At 42.4% G+C, this 23,628-nt stretch overlaps 1 protein-coding gene across 2 annotated transcripts in view; it reads right to left on the bottom strand.

The window, feature by feature from the left end:
* The window catches only part of LOC106599824 (arf-GAP with GTPase, ANK repeat and PH domain-containing protein 3), a 219,838-nt gene that overhangs the window by 63,369 nt on the left and 132,841 nt on the right, over nt 1-23,628 (bottom strand). For both annotated transcript variants that reach the window (XM_014191164.3, XM_014191163.3), the window contains exons 10-11: nt 16,150-16,254; nt 9,659-9,830 (exon numbers count right to left, since the gene is read on the bottom strand). In XM_014191164.3, coding sequence (XP_014046639.1) covers nt 9,659-9,830; nt 16,150-16,254 — 277 coding nt within the window. The remainder of the gene's footprint in view (nt 1-9,658; nt 9,831-16,149; nt 16,255-23,628) is intronic.

Raw genomic sequence — 23,628 nt, 5'->3', positions numbered from 1 at the left:
GTGTGTTATTTCTATGATTCCTGTTCTTACGTTTAGTTTTTGCATCTTTTACTTTCAGTTTTGTACACCAGCTTCAAACAGCTGAAAATACAATATTTTTGGATTATGGAAAAGATATTTCACAGCGGTTTAGATAGTACAATGATTCTCTACACTATTTTGTACTTGCTTGTTTTTTCCAATAAACTGAAATTATGCGAACTATTCAAATTTTTGCAACCAGAAAATGGCGGACCGATATCTGCATAGTGCATCTTTAAAGCAGAACAGAAAAACAACATTTACAACCTTTGATATTTTGACAAGACATAATACTGTCTAATAGGTGTGCTAATACTATTTCTATGGGGCAGATAGAGAAGAGTTCTCCCCTGATGCGACCAGCTGATTATAGCTCCAGTGTAATTACATTATCCGCTGCTTTATGCAGGAATGGTCTAGGTATACTCTGTGGGGACTAATTGATGAATACATGTTTAATTCATTAATCATTAGCATCACATTTGACAATTAGACATGATTGTTACTTGAATTTTAAATATGAATCCAAGCAGGGTTTGTGTATTTATATAGCGGGGGGAAAAAGTCCCCTTTTGGAAGGCCAAGAGTCATACTACTTGTTAGAATGTGTTGGTGGCCTGTGTACTATCACTAAGAAAATATCTAATGAAAACATCAAAATCCTAGCAGAAGTACTTTGCCTTGTTAATCTGTTTCTGTGGTTCTGGTGTTGTTGTCGTGAATGTAAAAATGGTGCACTCTCTATCCATGTTAGAACATTCTATTTTCTAACACCATACACATTTCCTGACTGGCAATGGGGTATTCCACCTCCACGTCAAGAAACAATACAGCATATCATCATGTTCATTTTGTCATTCTCTACTGTAACACATTGGGGGTGAACCCACATAACTTTTATTGCCCCGGGCACTATTTCCAAACGTCCATTCTCCATTGGTAAATATCTGGAGGTAAGTGTTTGTAGTAATGAAATACAGCACCATCCTGAGACAATCACACACCAATTACCTGTCAAAGCTATTCAACTGGCTATTCATATAGGCTGAATTTACACAAGGTACATTGCCTTCAGAAATAATTCACACCCCTTGACTATTCCCACATTCTGTTGTGTTACAACCTGAATTTAAAATTGATTCAATTGAGATTTTGTGTCACTGATCTACACACAATACCCCATACTGTCAAGGTGGTATATTGTTTGTCTTATTTTCATGAAATTAATAAAACATGTAAAGCTGAAATGTCTTGATTCAATAAGTATTCAACCCCTTTTTTTATGGCAAGCCTAAATAAGTTCAGGATTAAAAATGTGCTTAACAAATCGCATAATAAGTTGCATGGACTCATACTGTGTTCAATAACAGTGGTTTACATTATTTTTGAATGACTACCCAATCTCTGTACCCCAGATAATTGCAAGGTCCCTCAAGTATTGAATTTCAAGCACAGATTCAACCAAAAAGACCAGGGAGGGTTTTCAATACCTCGCAAAGAAAGACACCAATTGGTAGATTTGTAAAACAATAACAGAAGCTGAATATCCCTTTAAGCGTGCTGAAGTTATTAATTAGGCTTTGGATGGTGTATCAATACACCCATTCACTACAAAGATACAGGCGTCCTTCCTAACTCAGTTGCTAGAGATTTCACCATGAGGCCAAAGTTGCTTTTAAAACACTTAAGAGTTTAATGATCGTGATATGAGAAAACTGAGGATGGATCAACAATATTGTAGTTACTCCGCAATACTAACCTAAATGGCAGAGTGAAAATAAGGAAGCTTGTACAGAATAAAAATATTAAGTAATACTGAAAAGAATGTGGCAAAGAACTGAACTTTTTGTCCTGAATACAAAGAGTTATGTTGGATTTGCCCCAAACATTACACATAACTGAGTACCACTCTTCATATTTTCAAGCATGTTAGTGGCTGCATCATGTTATGGGTATGCTTGTCATCGGCAAAGACTAGAGAATTTTGGGGGATAAAAAAGAAACCGAATATATAAGCCTAGCTATAAGCCTACAGGCAAAATCCTAGAGGAAAACCTGGTTCAGTCTGCTTGCCAACAGACAATGGGAGAAAAAAATTCACCTTGCAACAGGACAGTAACCTAAAACTCAAGGCCAAATCTACACTGGAGTTGCTTACCAAGATGATATTGAATGTTCCTGAGTGGCCTAGTTACAGTTTTGACTTAAATCAGCTTGAAAATCTATGGCAAGACTTAAATGGTTGTCTAGCAATGATTAACAATCAACTTGACAGAGCTTGATGAATTTGAAAAATAATAAATGGGCAAATATTGTAGAATCCAGGTTTGCAAAGCTTACTGAAACTCCAAAAGTCATCCAATCGTTGTAATAAATTTGAAGCAATAGCCTCCCCACCTGTGGTCACTTAGATGATAGTTTCAGCACTGTTTTGATTAGGACAGCACGCCATCGTGCTGCTTTGAGACAAACGTGTGGTCTCATCTTGATAAATCAATCAATGTCAGATTTTTGTTTTCACTGAATCGCCGTTTGTATTAGGCTACAATGGGGTAATGTTAGCTAAGTTGAGATGAGTGCTGCTTATGATCATCTTGTCTGGTTGGCTAATTTATTACAGCATTTTGATAGCATGTAGTTTAACAAGTGGATTATTTAGTAGACTAGGCCTACGCCCGAACAAAAGCCTGTGACTTTACTGACTGATCTCCATCAATGTGATTTTGTTTCACTGAATCACCCTCTGTATAGCTATTTGGTTAATTGGTTTCTGGCTGGGGAAATAAGTGGAGGTGGAATAGCTCATCTATTACACATTTTGTTTGCTCATCTATCACTAAATCAGAAACATTTAGCTGGCATGAATGTAGCCCAAATCAAGTGTAGGCCTATTATTTTACTTGATTGAGTATAGGCAACTCCAAAACACCTAAGGGGTGACAGCGGTTCCACACGTTCCCGTGACACAAGTTGTGTGGGAAAATATTTTTGGTATTTTATTCTGTTATATTCCATTATATTCTTACTACAACATATATGTGTGTTGACTGTGATCGGGGTAAGCGCGTCTTGTCTGTTTAAACCTTTTCATGTGTGAGTTCCAAATATCTCTAACGGTCACCCCAGCGTGAGTTGTTTTATGCACGTGATGTCAGAATGCACTCACTGTTCCAAAATGTGATTGTTACGCAACAGGACAGTGCTGTCTGCTATTAATCTATAGGCAATGTTTCAACTTGTCAATTTCAAGTTTTATTTTCTAACAGCAGCTGGAATTGAGGTGTGTTCCGCCTCCTCATTAATTTACATAGAAGTAGCCCATTCACTGTTGCGGACAATTTATGTTTGAGGTTTTACTGAGTGGGACAAACTTCTCTCTTCGTGGAGAGCCCAAGCACTTCCCCAGTGTTTCCGCAGATCAAGTATGCAGACATTTGCGCAGTCTTGCACAAACGTTTTCCTCGTAGCACATTTTCTGTCTGATGCTCACATTGCCTTCATTCTTTTTTTAACTTACAAATAATAACTTTGGACATGTGTGCGTTCCTATCAAAGTAAGTGCCTTATTTTCGGTATTTTGTTGTTGTGTCTACTGTAGCATACAGTATGTGTGTATTTATGTAGCATAATGTATTTACAGTTTTATACACACATTTTCAAGTACTGGTGACAAATAATGCATTCTGATTGTAATGGACACCTATGGATGTGTGTAAAATCATTTTTTGAAGGTTGTACTGATTATGATGAGCTAATGATACGCTATTTGCCAGCTATGGCGCCATGTTTGTTGACATTATACAATGAATTCTGGATGTCACGTAAACATCTGTCAGACCAAAGATGTTATAATGAGGTGAAGGAATGGTTCTGGAGTAAACTTGCAGAAGTGAATGAAGGGAAGTGAATGATCGTAGACGACACACCCCCTTCAACATGCATAATGCAAACAGACCAAACTCATCTAGTCTCCACTTCTTATCTTTGGTTGACGTGAAAAAACAAACATGGTGGTGCACACAAACTACTCATAATCGGATTACTTCAGATTTTTCTGAAAGTGTTTTACTCAATTATTTCAAGGAATGGTGAGCTCACCCATGATGTGATGAATTGTACATAGTAATTGCTATTAGATCATTCATATTGTGGTTTCTGTCAGCCGAGAGTTAGCTTAATATTACTGCTTGTGTTATGTCAATCTTTCCTCAGTTAGCGCTAGGACTAAAGTAGCCTACATTTTCCGGTTTGGATGATTGTGTTATGCTGTTGCTACTTCTATGTATGTCTGAGCATTGCATCCAAAAATAAACTGGTCACATTCAGGACATAACTTTGTAAGGACTGGGTTTGTGCAAAATGATTCTGTGAAAAAACAGTGTGGCCAGCTCAAGCGCTGGATGTTCTAAATAAGCGCTCTCATCACACCGGTTTGACCGTAAGCTGCAAGGACGACTGTAGAATGATCAAACCCTTTCGGTGGTACGTGTCAAAGGGTTAATGAACAAAATAATTAACTATTGATTGAATTCATTTGGACGTAACATAATTTCAACTCAAACTATGCCATTCTATTTGAAAATACATTTTATTAGTCTTATAATATTTCTTAGGACCTGCATAAACTAATGAATAATGGATTTATTAATATAGACGGCCAACCACATCGGCACACCACAACAACCACTAATCGCCGGCATGTGCACGGGAGGTATAAAAAGAGAATGCAGTCAAGAATGAGGTAAAAATGGGCCTGTTTGTAAGGGGGTCATATAAACACTGCCCATTTTTTTTTTACAGGCAAAATACCATCAATTATATGTGAAAGCAGCATAAGATTGCTAGTAAACACCTGCAAGTTAATAGAAATGTCCAAAATCTCTACAGCGATCATGTAGGCCTATACCGGTATTTAAAACAATTATAGAACTATGTTCATTTGACATGTTCATTTGACAAATATAAGTGTGTGGCAGAGAGAGAAAAGGAATGGTTTCCATGCTGAGTAGGAGCAGCAGCAGCAGGGCTGGCTCTTGCTGTGGCTGTTAGCTAAGTAGAAGCGATGGATTAGCGAGTAGCTACAGAGCGGCGGTAGCGGTAATGTCGTCTTGACTCTCATTTCTCTTTGGGCCGGCGCGACCATGCATGCCCTCAGAGGGCTGATGAGTCGTGACGCCGAGGCCTGACCCAACCGGGGAGTTGTTGCCATTATGTACAAGTAAAAGGATAACGAGGCATTAATGCTAATGTGGGGGACCGAAGGAGGGAGGGAGGGAGGAAAGGAAGGAGGGAAGCAGCACATCATCAACGGCTGTGGCTGTGCAATCCACCACCACTATCATCACTATCACTACTCACTAACACCGCCTGTCTGATCGCCCGCCACCACCACCCCACACCCTCCTTTATGGCTCAGCCCTGTCATCTAACTATCCACCCCTCCTCAACCAGCCTCATCCTCTTTAGGAACCATTAGGGGCCAGCCCCAGCCTCCACACCCACACCAGGCTGGTGGCCAGTGAGACCGAGGCATGGTTGTGGTGGTGGTCAGTAAGTCAGTCCGTGCCCACTGGTTGGACTGTATGTATGTGTAGCCCAGAGCAAGAGGAAGAGTGGTTTACAATGTATAAGGAAGGAGCTGTACAGCGAGCAAACACAGGCACACACCAGCCCCTCCCTGCGCCTTTCCCACAGACGGTACATCTCTGCCGCCCATACGATTGATTAAAACTGATGGGCCTCATTAATACTTTGATACAATGCATCTGTCGTGGGTGACACCATCGGATGCGTATTAACGGAGAGGATCATATTTAAAACGGTTCCGCTGAACACTCAGAGAGAGGAAAAGGAATTAAGGTTGCACACTCTTTCACTCATAGACACATGGGTTCATTCATTTACTCTCTTTCTCTCCATCTCCTATCTCCCTCCCTCCCTTCCTCCCTCCACCCCCTGTGATTATAAAAGGTCTTTAGATCCATGGAAGTGAATGAATTACCAAAGGCAAAGACAGGGTTGTGATTCAGACGCCATGAATGACAAATTACCCCTTTGTTCCCTTCATCAATTGCATGCCTAATGAAATCAAACTCACGCCGATCGCATCAGGAGAGGAGAGGGTGCTCCAAACGGGAGAAGACCTGCCGTGATTTGTAACCTTTCTCCCCTAAGTGGAGATTAACGCAAATCGTCTCGTATTGTTCCCCTCCCGGATGCAAAAAATTGAACCTCTAGAATGGGGTGTCACAAAGATATCCTTTACTAGCTCTGCATTTACAGCTGAGTGAAACTACACTGAGTGGACAAAACATCTTTCCATGACATAGGCTGACCAGGTGAATCCAGGTGAAAGCTATGATGTCACTTGTTAAATTCACTTCAATCAGTGTAGATGAAGGGGAGGAGACCAGTTAAAGAATACATTTTAAGCCTTGTGACAGGGATTGTGTATGTGTGCCATTCAGAGGGTGAACGAGCAAGACAAAATATTTAAGTGCTTTTGAATGAGGTATGGTAGTAGGTGGCAGGCGCACCGGTTTGAGTGTGTCAAGAACTGCAACGCTGCTGGATTTTTCACGCTCAACAGTTTCCCGTGTGTATCAAGGATGGTCCACCACCCAAAAGACATCCACACAACTTGACACAACTGTGGGAAGCATTGGAGTCAACATGAGCCAGTATCCCTGTGGAGTCCATGCCCCGACGAATTGAGGCTGTTCTGAGGGCAAAATGTGGGGGTGTATATACCCATGCAAATACAGTAAAATAGTGAGAGAAAAATAAGAATTCATTATAAAAGACAAAATCTTTTTTTGTGGTTTTCCTCTTTCCGGCCCCCAGAACCACTCCTCTCCCTATCTCTCCTCTCTCCTTTCCCTCCTACAGATACATGGACACCTCTGCTCTCTTCTCCTCTACCTTTATCCTGAAGGTTAACTCTTGACCTCCACCCCTTGTCCTTCACTCTGTAAACTCCTATATCTTCTCTACCATTTGACTAATTAATGTGGTCCAGTGGGGTCCTGATGTTCAAATCCTGGCCAGGACCCAAACAAATAAGAAAGGGCTGGGCCACAAGTGTTCTCTGCTGTCTGGTCTGTCTTTTCCACTACTGCACACTCCAATTAGCTACAGCCATGGCAGGAGTAAACATGGACCCCACTCCTCGGCCGATAGAGGACGCCCTCGTTACACCTCCCCCCCCCCCCCCGCTATCCCCCCTCTGGGGACCACTCTGCTAATTAGTATTAATTACTCTTAATCCTAAACCCTAAATCTAATCACTGGCTTCTCCTCGCCTCTCTGGGCCTAGCTGCCAGAGCAGAGCAGGCACCCTCGTAGCCAGCCATTCCAACCAGTCAGCTAAGTCTATTTATAGGCCTGTGTGGACTGGAAGGAAGGCATTGGTATTGGCAGGACACGCAAGTCAAGCCCCAACCTGATCATTGTTCCTGTGACATTACATACAACCTTGGCTGATGGAATTTAGGTCACAGCAAAAATATTACATCTGGACAAAATAAAATGTCCCTCGATGGATAATTCTTATTTTTTTTTCTTTGAAATTGATTATTATGAACAAATTAATTATATTTAACGGGGATCTCATTCATCAATTCCCTATTTAGTAATTGAAGGTAGATTCTAATAGCCTTACAAGCACTCCTTCAGTAATCCTATCATTGTTTTTATATTGTGTTGGCTCACCTGCATAATGAAAAATCATAGATTGAGACAACTGGCTTGTAGGGACTCATTTTATGACATTGTACCATAATCTAAAGAGCTTTCACATAATTACAGCAACAAAATACATATTACATACATAAATTCACCTGTTAGGAGTTTACTTTATTGTACCCTCTGGGCAGTGAATGGTATTAATGTGAAACCCCTCTGAATACTTTAGTGTCCCTAGTGTCTCTTTCAGTCCATTGAAGAACCTCTATTGATTGTCTGTTGGACTGGACGTGAAGTCGATAGAGGTTTACACACAATTGGACTGGGCATCAGGTTGCTTAGCTTAAGCTATTCAGTTGATGTCCTGCAAATGACTTGGTCTGTGGTTGTTCACAGTGCTTGGTTGGGGTTTGGCTCGAGGTAGAAGTTGTTCCTATAACCGCAGACCTAAAATCAGATTACCTTAATCCCAAACCTGACCATAACCGTTACGAGGAATATCTCACCCCGTTTCAGTCATTAGTGGGGAACTTCTGCCTTCTCAGTTTGTCCATGTTAAAATACACCACATGACCAAAAGTATGTGGACACCTGCTCATCGAACATCTCCTTCCAAAATCATAGGCATTAATATGGAGTTGGTCCCTTTGATGCTATAACAGCCGCCACTCTTCTGGGAAGGCTTTCCACTAGATGTTGGAACATTGCTGCGGGGATTTGCTTCTATTCAGCCACAAGAGCATTAGTGAGGTCGGGCACTGATGTTGGGCGATTAGGCCTGGCTCGCAGTCGGCGTACCAATTCATCCCAAAGGTTGTTTGATAGGGTTGAGGTCAGGGCTCTGTGCAGGACAGTAAAGTCCTTCCACACCAATCTTGACAAACCATTTCTGTATGAACCTCGCTTTGTGCACGGGGGCATTGTCATGCTGAAACAGGAAAGGTCCTTCCCTAAACTGTTGCCACAAAGTTGGAAGCACAGAATCGTCTAGAATGTCATTGTATGCTGTAGCTTTAAGATTTTCACTGAAACTAAGGGGCCTAAACAGCCCCAGACCATTATTCCTCCTCCACCAAACTTTACAGCATTCTCCTGACATCCACCAAACCCAGATTAGTCTGTCGGACTGACAGATTGTGAAGCGTGAGTCATCACTCCAGAGAATGCGTTTCCACTGCTCCAGTGGAGGCGAGCTTTACACCACTCCAGCCAACAATTGGCATTGGGAATGGTGATCTTAGGCTTGTGTGCGGCTGCTCGGCAATAGAAACCTATTTCATGAAGCTCCCAATGAACAATTCTTGTTCTGGCGTTGCTTCCAGAGGCAGTTTGGAACTTGGTAGTGAGTGTTGCAACCGAGGACAGACGATTTTTACGCGCTACCCGCTTCAGCACTTAGTGGTCCTGTTCTGTGAGCTTTTGTGGCCTACCACTTCACGGCTGAGCCGTTGTTGCTCTTAGACATTTCCATTTCACAATAAAAGTACTTACAGTTGACCGGGGCAGCTCTAGCACGGCAGAAATTTGATGAACTGACTTGTTGGAAAAATCGAGCACTTCCGCCATGCAATCTCCATAGACAAACATTGGCATTAAAATGGCTTTACTGACTTTTAACGATGCGTTAAAAGTCAGTAAAGCCATTTTAATGCCAATGTTTGTCTATGGAGATTGCATGGCGGAAGTGCTCGATTTTATACACATATGTCCACATATGAATGCACTAATTTGAAGGGGTGTCCACATACTTTTGTAGATATAGCGTACATTTGTCAAACACTTTCAAGACACTTCAAAGTATTTGAGGTGTGCTTCAAGCTTTTGGGATTATTTTATTTGTTCTATTGTAACATGTAAACTAAATCAAAGCTAGCTTGACATATGTTTTTGACCCAGATCTGGTACAGAGGTCTAGAATGGACCCACGGTGTATGGACTAGGCATTCCCTCTTACCTGTGGTGCCTACGCCCAGCTGCAGGGTGCTGCGGTCCTTGGTCAGCCCGTTTGTCTTGGGGCTGGCGGTGGGGGCGATAGTGGTGACCGCCCTGGGTGGTCGTTTCCCTGGCACCTTGACCGTGGTCCTCAACAAGTCAATCTCTTTCCCGTGCACGTTCTGCATGTAGTCCTGGAACACACAAACATCACAGAAACACACAGAGTCAATGTCGTCACTCTAAAACGTGGATATTTTATATTAAAAAAAAAAAGAAAAACGCAAACTGCCCCATTAGCCGACAAGAAATAACATCTCACTTTTGTTTTATGATATGACACATATCTTTCATCCACTTCAAAGCAAAATAAAAAGTACCAAAAGCGACTGATCGACAGCTAAGAGAAGTCTCAGAACATTAGGTATCACCTGTGCTCATGCTGCCTCACAAGCTAGCTCGCTTTTAGAGGCTTAATGAGTAGACTAATGAACACAAACAGTCATTCTCTTTCAATTTGGTCATTTGATTTCCATTTAAAACAACATCACCATCCCAAGTGGATGAGGAAGGAAAGCCAAGGTGAAACGCATTGATATCAGCAGATATCAACGAGGAGAACTCTGCGCTCTGCTCGGCCTTTTACTGGGTGTGCCCCCCCCCCCATCTCTAAATCTCTCTCTTTTCCTTTATCACAGTGCCATAAAGCACTCATCTCTTCCCCTGCCTCTTCTCTAATTACCCAGCCAGCTAGCGCTCCTCATTCTCATTTCATTTTATTGCTGGAATTAACAGCCAGATCGAAGCGTGCAAAGCTATTAAGATGTGTGATTAAGCCACATTCAATTAGTTTCTACAAACAATTTAATTGATGTAGCAGATAGAATTAACAGAAGGTGATTGTGTGGATGGCTTGGCTGACTGCGAAATTAAAGGGATCCTCGCTCTCTCGTTCCATGTCTCGCTCTCCTACCCACCTTCTCTCTTTCCCGGTTGCTCTCGCTCCCAACCCACTCTCTCTCTCTCTAACACCCTCTGTCTCTCTCTCTCTAACACCCTCTGTCTCTCTCTCTCTAACACCCTCTGTCTCTCTCTCTCTAACACCCTCTGTCTCTCTCTCTCTAACACCCTCTGTCTCTCTCTCTCTAACACCCTCTCTCTCTAACACCCTCTCTTTCTCTCTCTCTAACACCCTCTCTTTCTCTAACACCCTCTCTTTCTCTCTAACACCCTCTCTCTCTCTAACACCCTCTCTCTCTCTAACACCCTCTCTCTCTCTCTAACACCCTCTCTCTCTCTAACACCCTCTCTCTCAATGCCCTCTCCCTCTCAATGCCCTCTCCCTCTCAATGCCCTCCGTCTCTCTCTCTCGCTCTATAACACCCTGTCTCTCTCTCTCTCAATGCCCTCTCTGTCTCTCTCTCTATACCGCCCTCTGTCGCTCTGTTTCTATAACACCCGCTGTCTGTCTGTCTCTCTCTCTCTCTCTCTCCCCTTCTCTCCCTCCCCCTCTGTCTGCTTGGTTGATCAGAATGGGAATAAACAGGTGTCTAGTAATGTAACAGCAGTTCCTGTTCTGCCTCACCTCTGCTCAGTAAGTTAGCAGACAGACACTCCAGACAGAGCTTATAGACATCCCTCAGGTGACCTACGACCTATAATGATCTAGATCTACAGAGCTGCTAACAAGTCAATTACATACGGGTAAATTCCAAAATAAAGGAAACACTTAAGGTACTTCCACACAGGTATGGCTCCAAGTTAATTATAAAAATGCCCAGTTGTTCATTATTTTGGCTACCATGGATAGAAGAGAACTCAGTGACTTTGAATGAGGGGTCTCAAAGGAGCAGAGGGGGTTTAAAGTGTATGTGTTTGTGTATGCGTCTGTGTGTGTGTGTGTTTCAGTCACCAGATCTCAACCCAATTGAACACATGGGAGATTCTGGAGTGGTGCCTGAGACAGCGTTTTCCACCACCATCAGCAAAACACAACATCTCTAGTGCAAGAATGGCGTCGCATCCCTCCAATAGAGTTCCAGACATTTGTAGAATCTACGCCAAGGTGCATTGAAGCTGTTCTGGCCCAACTCCCTATTTTGTCAGTTACCTGTACATCACTGTAATGCTACATTGCTCTGCTAACAATGGCTACTAAATTAATCCATTATCATGTCACGAGAAGAATATCATCAAATCAAATTGTACTAGTCTCATGCGCCGAATACAACAGGTGTAGACAGTGAAATGCGTACTTACGAGGCCCCTAATCAACAATGCAGTAAAAAAAATTTAAATAAGACATAAAAGTAACAAGTAATTAAAGAGCAGCAGTAAAATAACAATAGCGAGACTATATACAGGGGGGTACCGGTACAGAGTCAATGTGCAGGGGCACCGGTTAGTTGAGGTATTTGAGGTAATATGTACATGTAGGTAGAGTTAACTATGCATAGATAATAACAACAGAGTAGCAACGGTGTAAAAGAGAGGGGGGGGGCAATGCAAATAGTCTGGGTAGCCATTTGATTAGATGTTCAGGAGTCTAATGGCGTGGGGGTAGAAGCTGTTAAGGAGCCTTTTGATCCTAGACTTGGCGCTATGGCACCGCTTGCCATGCGGTAGCAGAGAGAACATTCTATAACTAGGGTGGCTGGAGTCTGACAATTTTTAGGGCCTTCCTCTGACACCGCCTGGTATAGAGGTCCTGGATGGCAGGAAGCTTTACCCCAGTGATGTACTGGGCCGTACACACTACCCTCTGTAGTGCCTTGCGGTCAGCGGCCGAGCAGTTTCCATACCAGGCAGTGATGCAACCAGACAGTCTCGATGGTGCAGCTGTAGAACCTTTTGAGGAGCTGAGGACCCATGTCAAATCCTTTCAGTCTCCTGAGGGGGAATAGGTTTTGTCGTGCCCTCTTCATAACTGTCTTGGTGTGCTTGGACCATGTTAGTTTGTTGGTGATGTGGACACCGAGGAACTTGAAGCTAATCTATGATCATAAAACCAGATTTAGTCTATTTAATGTATGTTGCAAGCAAATGACAATGCTTTTTCAAGTATGAATGTCTTTGCTGAGAAGTGTTTTCAAATTGGACTCTAAGCAGGGGCGGAAATCCCGGGGGGGACGGGGGGGACATGACCCCCCCCCCCCCCCCCCCATCTGGGAAAAATATGATTTGTCCCCCCCAATATATCACTGAAACATAACTATGTAATTTAAATAATATTAATAATACGCAATGAAAGCAATTGTGCTGATTATAGACACTTAATAGCGCGTTTTTAAGTTTCAAAAGATTGCGAGCCCACCACCCTTTGCCTCACAATGGTTTGATCCACTGCCAGTTCCTTAGTTGGCAAGGTAACAGAGGGGTCGTGTCTACTGTCTGAAAGGCACTCAATGAACGTAACTGACGTAAGGTTAATCCAGTCAATCGCGCACACACACTAGCTGAATATGCAGAGCTAGCGCGCAAATATTAACTATTAAGCTAGCTAGTACCTATTCCATTTATGTGGCGTCGTCAAAGATGGAATCTTTGCTATCGTCAATTTATTCCAAGATCAGCATGCAGATTATGTAAGTTACTGCTTCAAAGTCCCTGTGATAAGGTTAGCGATAAACTGAAGTCCAAACTGAACAGAACTACACTCTCTTCTACCATTGTCTTAAATATATTTAATGGTCTCGTTGCAAAAGCTAAATTGTCGCAAGGGAACTTTTATTTATTTATTTTATTTCACCTTTATTGAACCCGGGTAGCAAAGATTATAGCAAACACCACTGAAACTGAATTGGTGCTCGCTAGCTTTGCAAATTCAGCTATTGTTGGAAGCCAGCCAATATGAAACAAACTATTAAAATTACAAAAGGTTGCAGCATATGTTGTGTAAATGGTGAACTCATACAGCTGTCAACTCTTGTCATTTTAATCCGTTTCACATTTCCTAGCTACCTTTTAGATCGAAGCCCAAATAGAATGATAGAAGATGATAGAAGCCCATCTCCTACTGTAAATAACCTACACACTGTGTGTGTGTGAGCCAGCCAGCCAGGTAGAAAAATGGCAGAAAAATAAAAGACGGACATCAGAGTATTTTTCAGTACACCAAAACGCAAAGTAAGAACCCTAGTAGCCTAATATCTCAGACTAGTTGATAAAATGTTCATAAGAAAGAAATGAAATTCTAATGGAAATGTTTCACAATGATGTCATTAGGCAGAGCAGGCAACAGATGGCACACAGACAGCAGAGTTTGGGACAGCTATACAAGGACAGACTGGCAGAGACAGGGAGTCTCAGGTAAGTTTGTTGAGTCTTTGTTTGGCAACATTATGAAAGGTTCTCAATTTTTTTTGACTTGTAAAATAGGAACGTAATTGGAAAATGCCATGGATAACCCCACTCTCAACTTAAACTGGTGACTGAACTAAGATTTGTTAAAGGCAATGGTATTGCTGTTGTGATTAGTTGTGTAGTTTTGGGTACCGGTAGTTAGGAGTACGGCAAACACCTTATTTCTTTGGTTCCTCAATATACATTTACCATATTACAATGTAGGCTATGTGTTACAGCACTACTTTTGGTGTCCCCCTCAGGAATTGCTCTTGAGAAAATTTCATGTAATTGTCCCCTCCAAAGTTGATATCAGATTTTCACCCCTGACTCTAAGGTCAAACAAATCTGGAGTTAATGTGTACAAATACTTCTCCAACTTTCACTAAACATATGCTAACATATGGAATTGTTTTAAGATGGTCATACAATGGATCATTTAGCTATTTGAATTAGAGTTTTGGGGGTTATTTGATGAAATATTGAATTTGGCATTTACTACTATAGCCCATAGAAACTAATTCAATAACACATTCATAAACGGCAAAAAATACAGCCAAAAAAGAAATCACCAGGAATAAGGTTTGGAAGTGTGTCATATATAGGAGATATACACTACCGGTAAAAGTTTCAGAACACCTACTCATTCAAGGGTTTTTATTTATTTTTACTATTTTCTACATTGTAGAATAATAGTGAAGACATCAAAACTATGAAATAACACATATGGAATCATGTAGTAACCAAAAAAGTGTTAAACAAATCAAAATATATTTTATATTTGAGATTCTTCAAAACAGCCACCCAATGCCAAGAGTGTGCGACACTGTCATCAAGGCAAAGGGTGGCTATTTGAAGAATCTCAAATATAAAAAATATTTTCATTCAACACTTTTTTTGGTTACTACATGATTCCATATCTGTTATTTCATAGTTTTGATGACTTCACTATTATTCTACAATGTAGAAAATAGTAAAAATAAAGAAAAACCCTTGAATGAGTAGGTGTTCTAAAACTTTTGTGTAGTGTAAGAAGTGTAGTGTAAGAAATCTCAGGAAATATGTATTTTTTGACACAAAAGTACTTCCATCCTTCCCTCCGTTTGTATGAGTTACCTTCAGACGAGTCACATGACACTTTTGGAACTCGTCCATGTTCCTCAGTCTCCCCTTTCCATAGAGTAGTCATAACAGTTAGTAGCTCAAACGGTTTGGACCCTCGGTATCCCACTGATGCGAATGCGGTGGATTGAGACGAAGCCCACGCCAAAAACCTGATCTCTCTCTAGCTTAAACTGATGGATTTTGATAGGGATTTTTTTATTATGTTGTTATGTGTCAATAGACTCTTAAGGATTAAATGCAAAGGCGAGAACTCATGAGTGGGAGTGGGAGGGGTTAGAGGTCTGTAGACCGGGACAAGCAGGGCATGAGGCAGCCGTGTCGTGCTGTGGGGGGGGTCCTGACTGAGCTGTCTGCCGACAGGCTGCAGCGGAGTGTTTAAGAGGTATTAGTGGCCCAGCGGGACTCTGACAGAGACGGATGTGGCAGGTCCCTCAGCCTCCAACAAGCGCCACGCACAGTGGCGAGCGCCATTATAAATACAAGCTAGCGTGGTGGCCCGGGCGTGGCAGGCACACAGCAGACCCCAGCAGTAGCAGCTAGCGCCATGCATATCTCCATTACCATAACTCCAGGACCAGGTGTAACACGCGTGATATGAACCCGGGTCTCCCACGGGAGCAACCAACATCTTAGACTTAGACCACTAGACCAAGAGGGCAGACACTGATTTTGCAGTTCGCAGGAAGGGCTACCTCATCACGTGACCATGAGCAACCATGCCCGACTCAAGCACCACAGAGGTGTGGGGGGGGGGGTAGAAATGACCACCATCTCTGCCTCTCTGTCCCCACCTCCACCTTATGATCGTAATAACAGTCATCTAAGATGGACTTCTTATAATCAGAGGCTGAAAGATCTCTGCTAGCTTTTGTGTCTCCCTGGAAACCGTGTTTATAAATGTATCAATATGTGTACATTACGTTAATGTTAAATGGTTCATTTCAACTTTTTGTGAGGGACAAGCATGCACGTTGTTGTTTCTCTATTCCCTACATAGCTAAAACGGTCCACTGCACACGGAACTATACCAAATGCAGGGATACTCACATGTAAACTTGGGTGGTAGGTGAGGAGGCCGTTGTCACAAAGTGTGACGTATTTCTTCTTCCACTCCTTATTCAGGGACTTCCCACTTCTCTTCAGAAGGATGCCCTGGAGGAGAGAGAAGAGGAGAATAAAAAGGTCAGAAAATGTCTTCCTCCTGCTAAACACTGTGGACTAAAACATATACTGCAACAAACTTGGGATGACAATGAGGACACTTGCTCTATCCTTAGATCTGACCAGAGGGGTGATTTTACAGGAGCATGTTGCTTGTATATATGTATGTATGTATGTATGTATGCATGCATGCATGCATGTATGTATGTATGTATGTATGTATGTATGTATGTATGTATGTATGTATGTATGTATGTATGTATGTATGTATGCATGCATGTACAACCTTTTTCAACCTTCCAACTTATGATTCTCATTTGTCACTGTAACCTCATGGTCAATGCAACTCAACAGCGGTCACTTGAACCTTCATAAATTGGTCCTGTCCTACCGCAAACTACACTCTTACAGTCAAAGTGAGCAGAGACAATCCAATTTGCCCCTTGTATGCATTCATCCCTATGTCCTGACCAGTTGAACTTTGGAGGACCTCTCCATCGAGGGATTAGGGTGTGTGATCTCCCCCTCTTCAAAGGCCTGACTTAGTCCCTCTCCTCTATTCCACCACCATTATCTTCTGGAGCCTCTTAACTCCTCAGATGGTTGGCCTTATCTGCTTGGACAATCCTGGGTAAACAATGGCAGTTCCTCTGCAGGAGTTGGCCAAACACTGGGCTCTGTGGGACTGTGAGGGTTCTCTGGGGGTATGGACCAGGGAGGACCAGGGGAGGGGCACGCTTAATTAGGGGATTACCAGGGGAGTGTTTGTGCTTTTACAGCCAGGGTTGTGTGTGTGTATGTGTGTGTGTGTGTGTGTCAGTGTTAAATAGGGTAACCTCACCCTCCAATATTGTCCTAGGCTGGGCCGTCCTGCAGAGCTGTATAATTCTGATTAACACATCAGGAGCTGACCCTTGCTGACCCAGGCACCAGGCTGGGGGCCGACAATCATCCTAATCCCGGCCCCGCTCCCCCTGCCTTGATCTAGCCCTGACCTACTCATGCTGGGGCCCCAGGACAGCCTCTTTATGCCCAGAGAGAGGACCCCTATACCCTGCTGAACACATCCATAACCTCCCCCCCCCCCCACTGGAGGGCCCTAGCAGGCCTCTGATCATCACTTTGTGTGGTCTTTTCTTGAAGTTTAACCACTACCCAATACCTGTTTTGCCATTTTAACAATGACATACTGTTATTAGGGATACTTCGAAAGTATTTGTATTCTCATGTGCGAAACCTGGTGTTTCACATACATACTGTTCATGATTTGGTCTTTATGACCCGAAAGCTTGGTATATGAAATGACTGAAATTGATCTTAATGTGCACAGACTCTTTTCTCCATGATTTGGTCAATAAAAGAACTGTAAACACAATATAATGGCCTTATGATCACATGAAGTAAATGGTCCCGTCACAAGGCTTCTGGCGACGGCGTAATGCATGTTTTACACACAAATAATGTTATACATCTCCTGTCCTTATTGAGCCAGCCATAAATCTATACATGTAATCAGTGGACCAACATAAATTCATCACTGGTTTGAAAAGATCAATACTAATACTGAGAAGTAGTCCAATGTAGGGACTTTATACAACCCCTTAATTCATCTGACTGTCAGAAACAAAAGCAGAATAACATTTTTTTTAAATCCTCTAATATATTTGATCAGATTGAGCTTCCATTTAAAACAATTTGAATAATTGAGTTATAATTCACATTTATATTAGAAGAATGATTTGATCACTTACAGCAACTACAGTGTTATTTTATCATGACCGAAATAGAGTCAATGGGTGCATGTCGTGAAGACTTTTTAAAATTTTATTTTTAAATTGCGTTTCACCTTCTGTCTCTCCTTCCTTCCCTCCTGCTCTCTCTGACTCACACTCAACCATGATCCCCATGTTCAGGCCTTGTGACAAAGGAGACCCGGCCGATCGCCAGATGCACTCTCCGTGTCCAGATAATTGCCATATCTACACATAGGAGATATGGTCTTCCCTTTCCATTGTCACGCTCCTGGAAGAAAAGCTGCATCCTGCCACAGTGGCTGAGTGATAGCCCGGGCCCTTTGTGACAGCCAGCCGGAGGAGAAAAGGAAGAAGAGAAGAGGGGTTTGGGAAAGGAGGAAATTGAGAAAAGAGAGCGAAGGCCAGAATAAAAAAAAATAAAAAAAAGTGTTGACAGCTCCACGGCAGTGAGTGTGTTGTTGCCTTTATTTCAAATGTTTACAGATAGGGAGGGGGCTCAGGGTCAGTGGATTGAGGGAGGGGAGGGGGTGCAGTGTATAATTTGCCCAATAGGGGTAATTAAGCTCACATTGGCACTTTGATTTTCCGTATTGTGCAATTGACTGGCCAGGGCAGGCCATAAGCTACTCTTAATAGCCCCCACCCACCCACCACTCTTGGGTAGATCATGGGACGAGAGCTGGCCAGGTCTTATCTTATTGTCTTATTGTAAGTTGCTATGATACCCACCAAGGGAAGAGGCCCTACTTCAGGCCATCATCATATGAGTAGAATGAATGGCAGAGCTCACAGTAAGTATCTTTGGGGGGGGGGGGGGGGGGGGGGGTGATCTTTAAGATCTCTGTCAACTGACCTCTCTCTCACCTGACCCTGCTGGTCTAATCCCCTTAAACCTGACTTAAACCTGACTTAACCCTGGTTAATGATATGGAGGGAATTGCACTGGTCATTACAGTAACATTCTGATTGGGATCAAATGAGACTCAATAAAAAGGTTTGCATACATTATATTTGGCTTGTTTGGCAATATTTTGTTGCTGATTTATTTATTTGGCCATTTCTACTATGTGTTTCATCTGTCATCTTATACTTGTAATAATTCTAAATGTGCAGGAATGTGGACAGTGTCCTGAACAGCAGGGAATGCTTGGCCTACCACGTTGAAAGCCAAGTGTATACTTTGACCGTTCCCGTAATTCCCGGTTAAGAAGGATAATGCTAGGATTAGGATACTGACCCTTGCTGAAAGCCCTCATATAATCAGGAGAGAATAGTAATCAATGTGTCAATCACGCCTCATCCTGGTTCTTAGTACAAATTACGCCAACTCAGTGTGATGTTTGATTCCACTGTACTTCATACAGGCTATTTAGCTTCACTTGAAAGGAAAATGTATACTAAAGACTCTATTTTCTTAACGTTTTCTGTTGAAAAACAACATCCAAAGTATAAAGTCGATGTACCTTTGAGAAAGACACTTAACCCTAATTGCTCCTGTGGCGGCAGGTAGCCTAGCGGTTAGAGCGTTGGGCCAGGTTTCTGGATCGAATCCCCCGAGCTGACAAGGCAAAAACAAAACCTGTCGATCTGCCCCCTGAGCAAGCCAGTTAACCCACTGTTCCCCGGGCGCCAAAGACGTGGATGTGGATTAAGGCAGACCCCAGCACCTCTCTGACTCAGAGGGGTTAGGTTAAATACGGAAGACACATCTCAGTTGAATACATTCAGTTGGACGACTGACTAGGTATCTCCCTTTCCTGTAAGTAAGTAATGTTTACACACTTAAGGTTAAAGAAAGATGTTGTTTTGAGCAAAATTGTTTTTGTTTTTTAGACAACTGCAAACTTTATGAGTTGGCAATTCAAGGCATTGGTCTGATGTTGTCTGCCCCCCTCCTTACTCGTGGGAACAATAGAGGAGTAATGGAGGAGCAATGGAACCCACCCGACGACCTTGTGCCACGTCATGTCATACCCGAAACAGCTATTGAGATGTGCCTTTAAGTAAATCAGGTGATCAATGAGGCGAAAAGGAGACGGAGTGCATATTCAATGACTATTAAAACTATATTTGGTGCTTGGTTACATAGAAAAGCTTGTGATCCTTACACTTGCGTCGACAGTTTTCAGTGTTTTATTGGAATATTATAATTACTCAAAGTGTTTTCGGGAATTTATTTCTGGGGACGAGGAAAATATATTGATTTAGAAGCTTACGTTTTCTTGGGAAATTAAAAGACAACAAAGTGAGTATTTTTCTAATAACATTAGAAGGTAAAATAAAATACATCGGATGGATATAACAAATACTGCCTTCAACGAAATTACAAGCCACAATCTCTAATGCTGAAAAGAATGCCTTGTCAATATGTGACACCTACATACTACAATGTGATTGCATAATATATCACAAATATATATTACAAATATACAAATGTAGAGTCTAAATCTTCAAACCCATCCAACCTAACAGCTACACATCCAGAAAGTAAGTAATCTAAAGATTATGATCTGTATGTCTTGATACTTTGCAGGGAAATTCTCCTTTTGATGTTCCTTTTCCTTTCATTCTAAGAACCCTCAGGGTTCAGACAGCACTACTTGCAATGGGATTCTAATGATTACAAGCTTTAATGGTTTCTTTCATTTGTAATGTGGTATCACATCGCCATCTAGTGGTTGTAAAGTTGTATGATTCAGCCCACCCACAAAGCAAACATTTTCTCAACACTAACATAAACACACTGGCCAGATAAGGAATAGTATGCTCAAAACTTTAAAAAATATACATACATTTTTAAATACACTCCCCCCTCCGTATGTGTTCGGACAGTGGAGCAAAAATGTCTAATTTGGCTCTATACTCCAGCATTTTGAATTTGAGATCAAATGTTGCATATGCAACAGTACAGAATGTCAACTTTTATTTGGGATATTTTCCATAGAGATCCTTTTAATTACAATTAAATGTAGTATTCTAATTCCTATGGTATTTTCATTCATATCTGCTCTAACGTTTATAAATGAAAGCACTTTGTGTTCCTAGTCCGCCCCATTTGAAGAAGTCATAAGTATTTGGACCAATTCACTCATAGTGTATTAAAGTAGTCAAAAGTTTAGTATTTGGTCCCACTTTCCTTGCACACAATGACTACATCAACCTTGTGACTCAACAAACTTGGTGGATGCATTTACAGCTTGTTTACAGCTTGTTTTTCCCAATAGGAAGTGAATGGTGAATAATGTACTGTGTCATTTGTGTCACTTTTATTGTAAATAAAAATAGAAGACTTTTGTGAACAATTCTACGTGAACATGGATGCTACCATGATTGTGAATAATCATCACTGAATAGTGGATGATGAAAGTTACAGAGGGACAAAGATCATATCCCTGAAAAATGCTAACCTCCCCCATTATTGGTAATGGTAAGAGGTTAGCATGTTTTGTTGTAGCCTCCGTAACTTTCTCACTCATCCTTATTCATGATTTTTCTTAATCATGGCATTAACAGGATTATTTAGAAGAAGAGTTCAGAAACATCTAATATACTCACAAAGAAAATTACGCCAGTCATCATTCACCATTCAGTTCCTATTGGGCAAAACATCACTCCAGGTTAATTGCGTAATGCCGGTTCTCTGAGAATATGAGTGAGATGTCTCACTATGGAAGAACCAATCACACACATCTGCCGGAGTCAGACATGTCGAGTGGCGAATGAGCTGAGCCCCTCCCTCTTTATAAGGAGCCACGTTCCTTGCGCTCTTGCGAGCAGGGAAATGCGGTGCGACATCTCACTCATATTCTCAGCGAACCGGGCTTACGCAAGTAATCTTGAGTTCTCTTTCAAATACTAGTTTCAATGTCTCACTGGATACAGCCAACTCCCATATAGCAGACTCTCCGAAGCCAAGGCAGTCGCTACAGTCACCACTCAAGAGGCTCTGACACTGAGGACTGTATGTGCCAAATAAGGTGCAGTGAAACTTAGTAAACCTGAAAAAATATATTCAGGGTGGCCCAACATGCCGCATCATAAATCTCTTGTACAGAAATGCCTTTGAAGAGTGCACAAGAGGTAGCGATACCTCTGGTGGAATGAGCCCTCAGGCCCTCTAGGGGCTGTAAACCCTTGCAATTATAACCCAGTATAATAGCCTCCACTATCCAATGGGATAGTCGTTGATGAGAGAGGAGCCTACACTTGCAGGGAGGTGCCCAGGACACAAAGAATTGATCGCTCTTTCGTAATGCTCTCGTTCTATCCAAGTAAATGTGCAAAGCGCGAACTGGACACAAACGGTGGAGACGCTCCTCCTATGTAGAAGAGAAGGGCGGAGGGTGGAAAGCCAAAAGCTCTTGATGAGGCAATTATAAGTATTGCCGACCTTAGTCATAAAGGTGGGGTTAGGTAGAAAAGTCACCTTGGAAAACCCTGGGGCAAACTGTAGGCACAATTGGTGGAACTGACAGCGTGTGCATCTCACTCACTCACTCGCTTTGCAGACGTCAGGGCAATCAAGTAAAGCAGTTTTGAAGGAGATATTTAATCTACATGCTTTCCTACACCTCCAAAGGCTGCTGCGAAATACCCTGAAGCACAATAGACAGGTCTCAAGACGGGGCTAAAGGCTTGGAGACTGTAAGCGACGATCCCCCTTCATAAAACAGCATTGGTAAAGGAATGATCTGCCTTAGGTCACACCACTTCTCAAAACCGAACCACTTGTTAACATACAGTGAACATGTAGAAGGGGCTCTGGCACTCTGGAAAGTCTCAATGACAGTGGCAAGCTTGTCACATCACATTCAGATCCATCGTCTTACGGGCCAGGACCATAGGGCCAGGACCATAGGGCCAGGGTTTCAGGGTGAGGGTGGAAAATCTCTGTTCTCTTATATCAGAGGATCCCTGCTTAACGGTAGCTGCCAGGGCTGGTCGTAAATAAGGAGAGTGATCTCTGCTAAGCAGAGCATCCCTGGCCATTGAGGGGCTACTAAGATGAGGGATAAGCCTGGTTCCCTCGCTCTGACTAGTATCAGGCATAGAGGAGGAAAAGCGTAGACCATCACCTTTAGCCCGAGAGGGGATGGCCTTGCCGTGTTAGTTAGCCTGTTTTACGCCGTCTCGTAGACTGGATCACCGCAGGTTGGGACTGGTTCAGTTAGTAGGCACCAAGCAACTTAATACTAGGCAAACTAAATATGAGAGCTAATCTAGCTATCGGCAGATGGTCGTTAGCTAGCTAGCATTCGCTGTGAGGGCTAGTAGTGTAGCTAAAGCTTGCAAAGGCCGGTACTCAGTAAAACCTTACAACACTCGCAGGACTCGTTTGAGAGCTGCATAAGCAGCTCAAATTGTATTTGTCACATGCACCGAATACAACAGGTGTAGACCTTTCAGTGAAATGCTTACTTACAAGGCCTTGCTAACCGGATTATGCGTGTGCGAGTCGACGCTTGGCCGTGAGGCTGTGGCGTTAGCTAGCAAGTGTTCCCCTTGTTGGCTAGCGCCGCGGATGGCGAAGAAAACCATTTGAATAGCGCTATAGAATAGATTCTCTTTTGACCATAGTACATTGAGGTGTAACTGGTCAGTTTAGCCAACA

The sequence above is a fragment of the Salmo salar genome, chromosome 03, assembly GCF_965601325.2.
Source record: "Salmo salar chromosome 03, fSalSal1, whole genome shotgun sequence".
NCBI classification, from domain to species: Eukaryota; Metazoa; Chordata; class Actinopteri; order Salmoniformes; family Salmonidae; genus Salmo; species Salmo salar.
The sequence above is the reverse complement of the archived record's forward strand: the minus strand, read 5'-3'. Positions and strand labels throughout refer to the sequence as shown.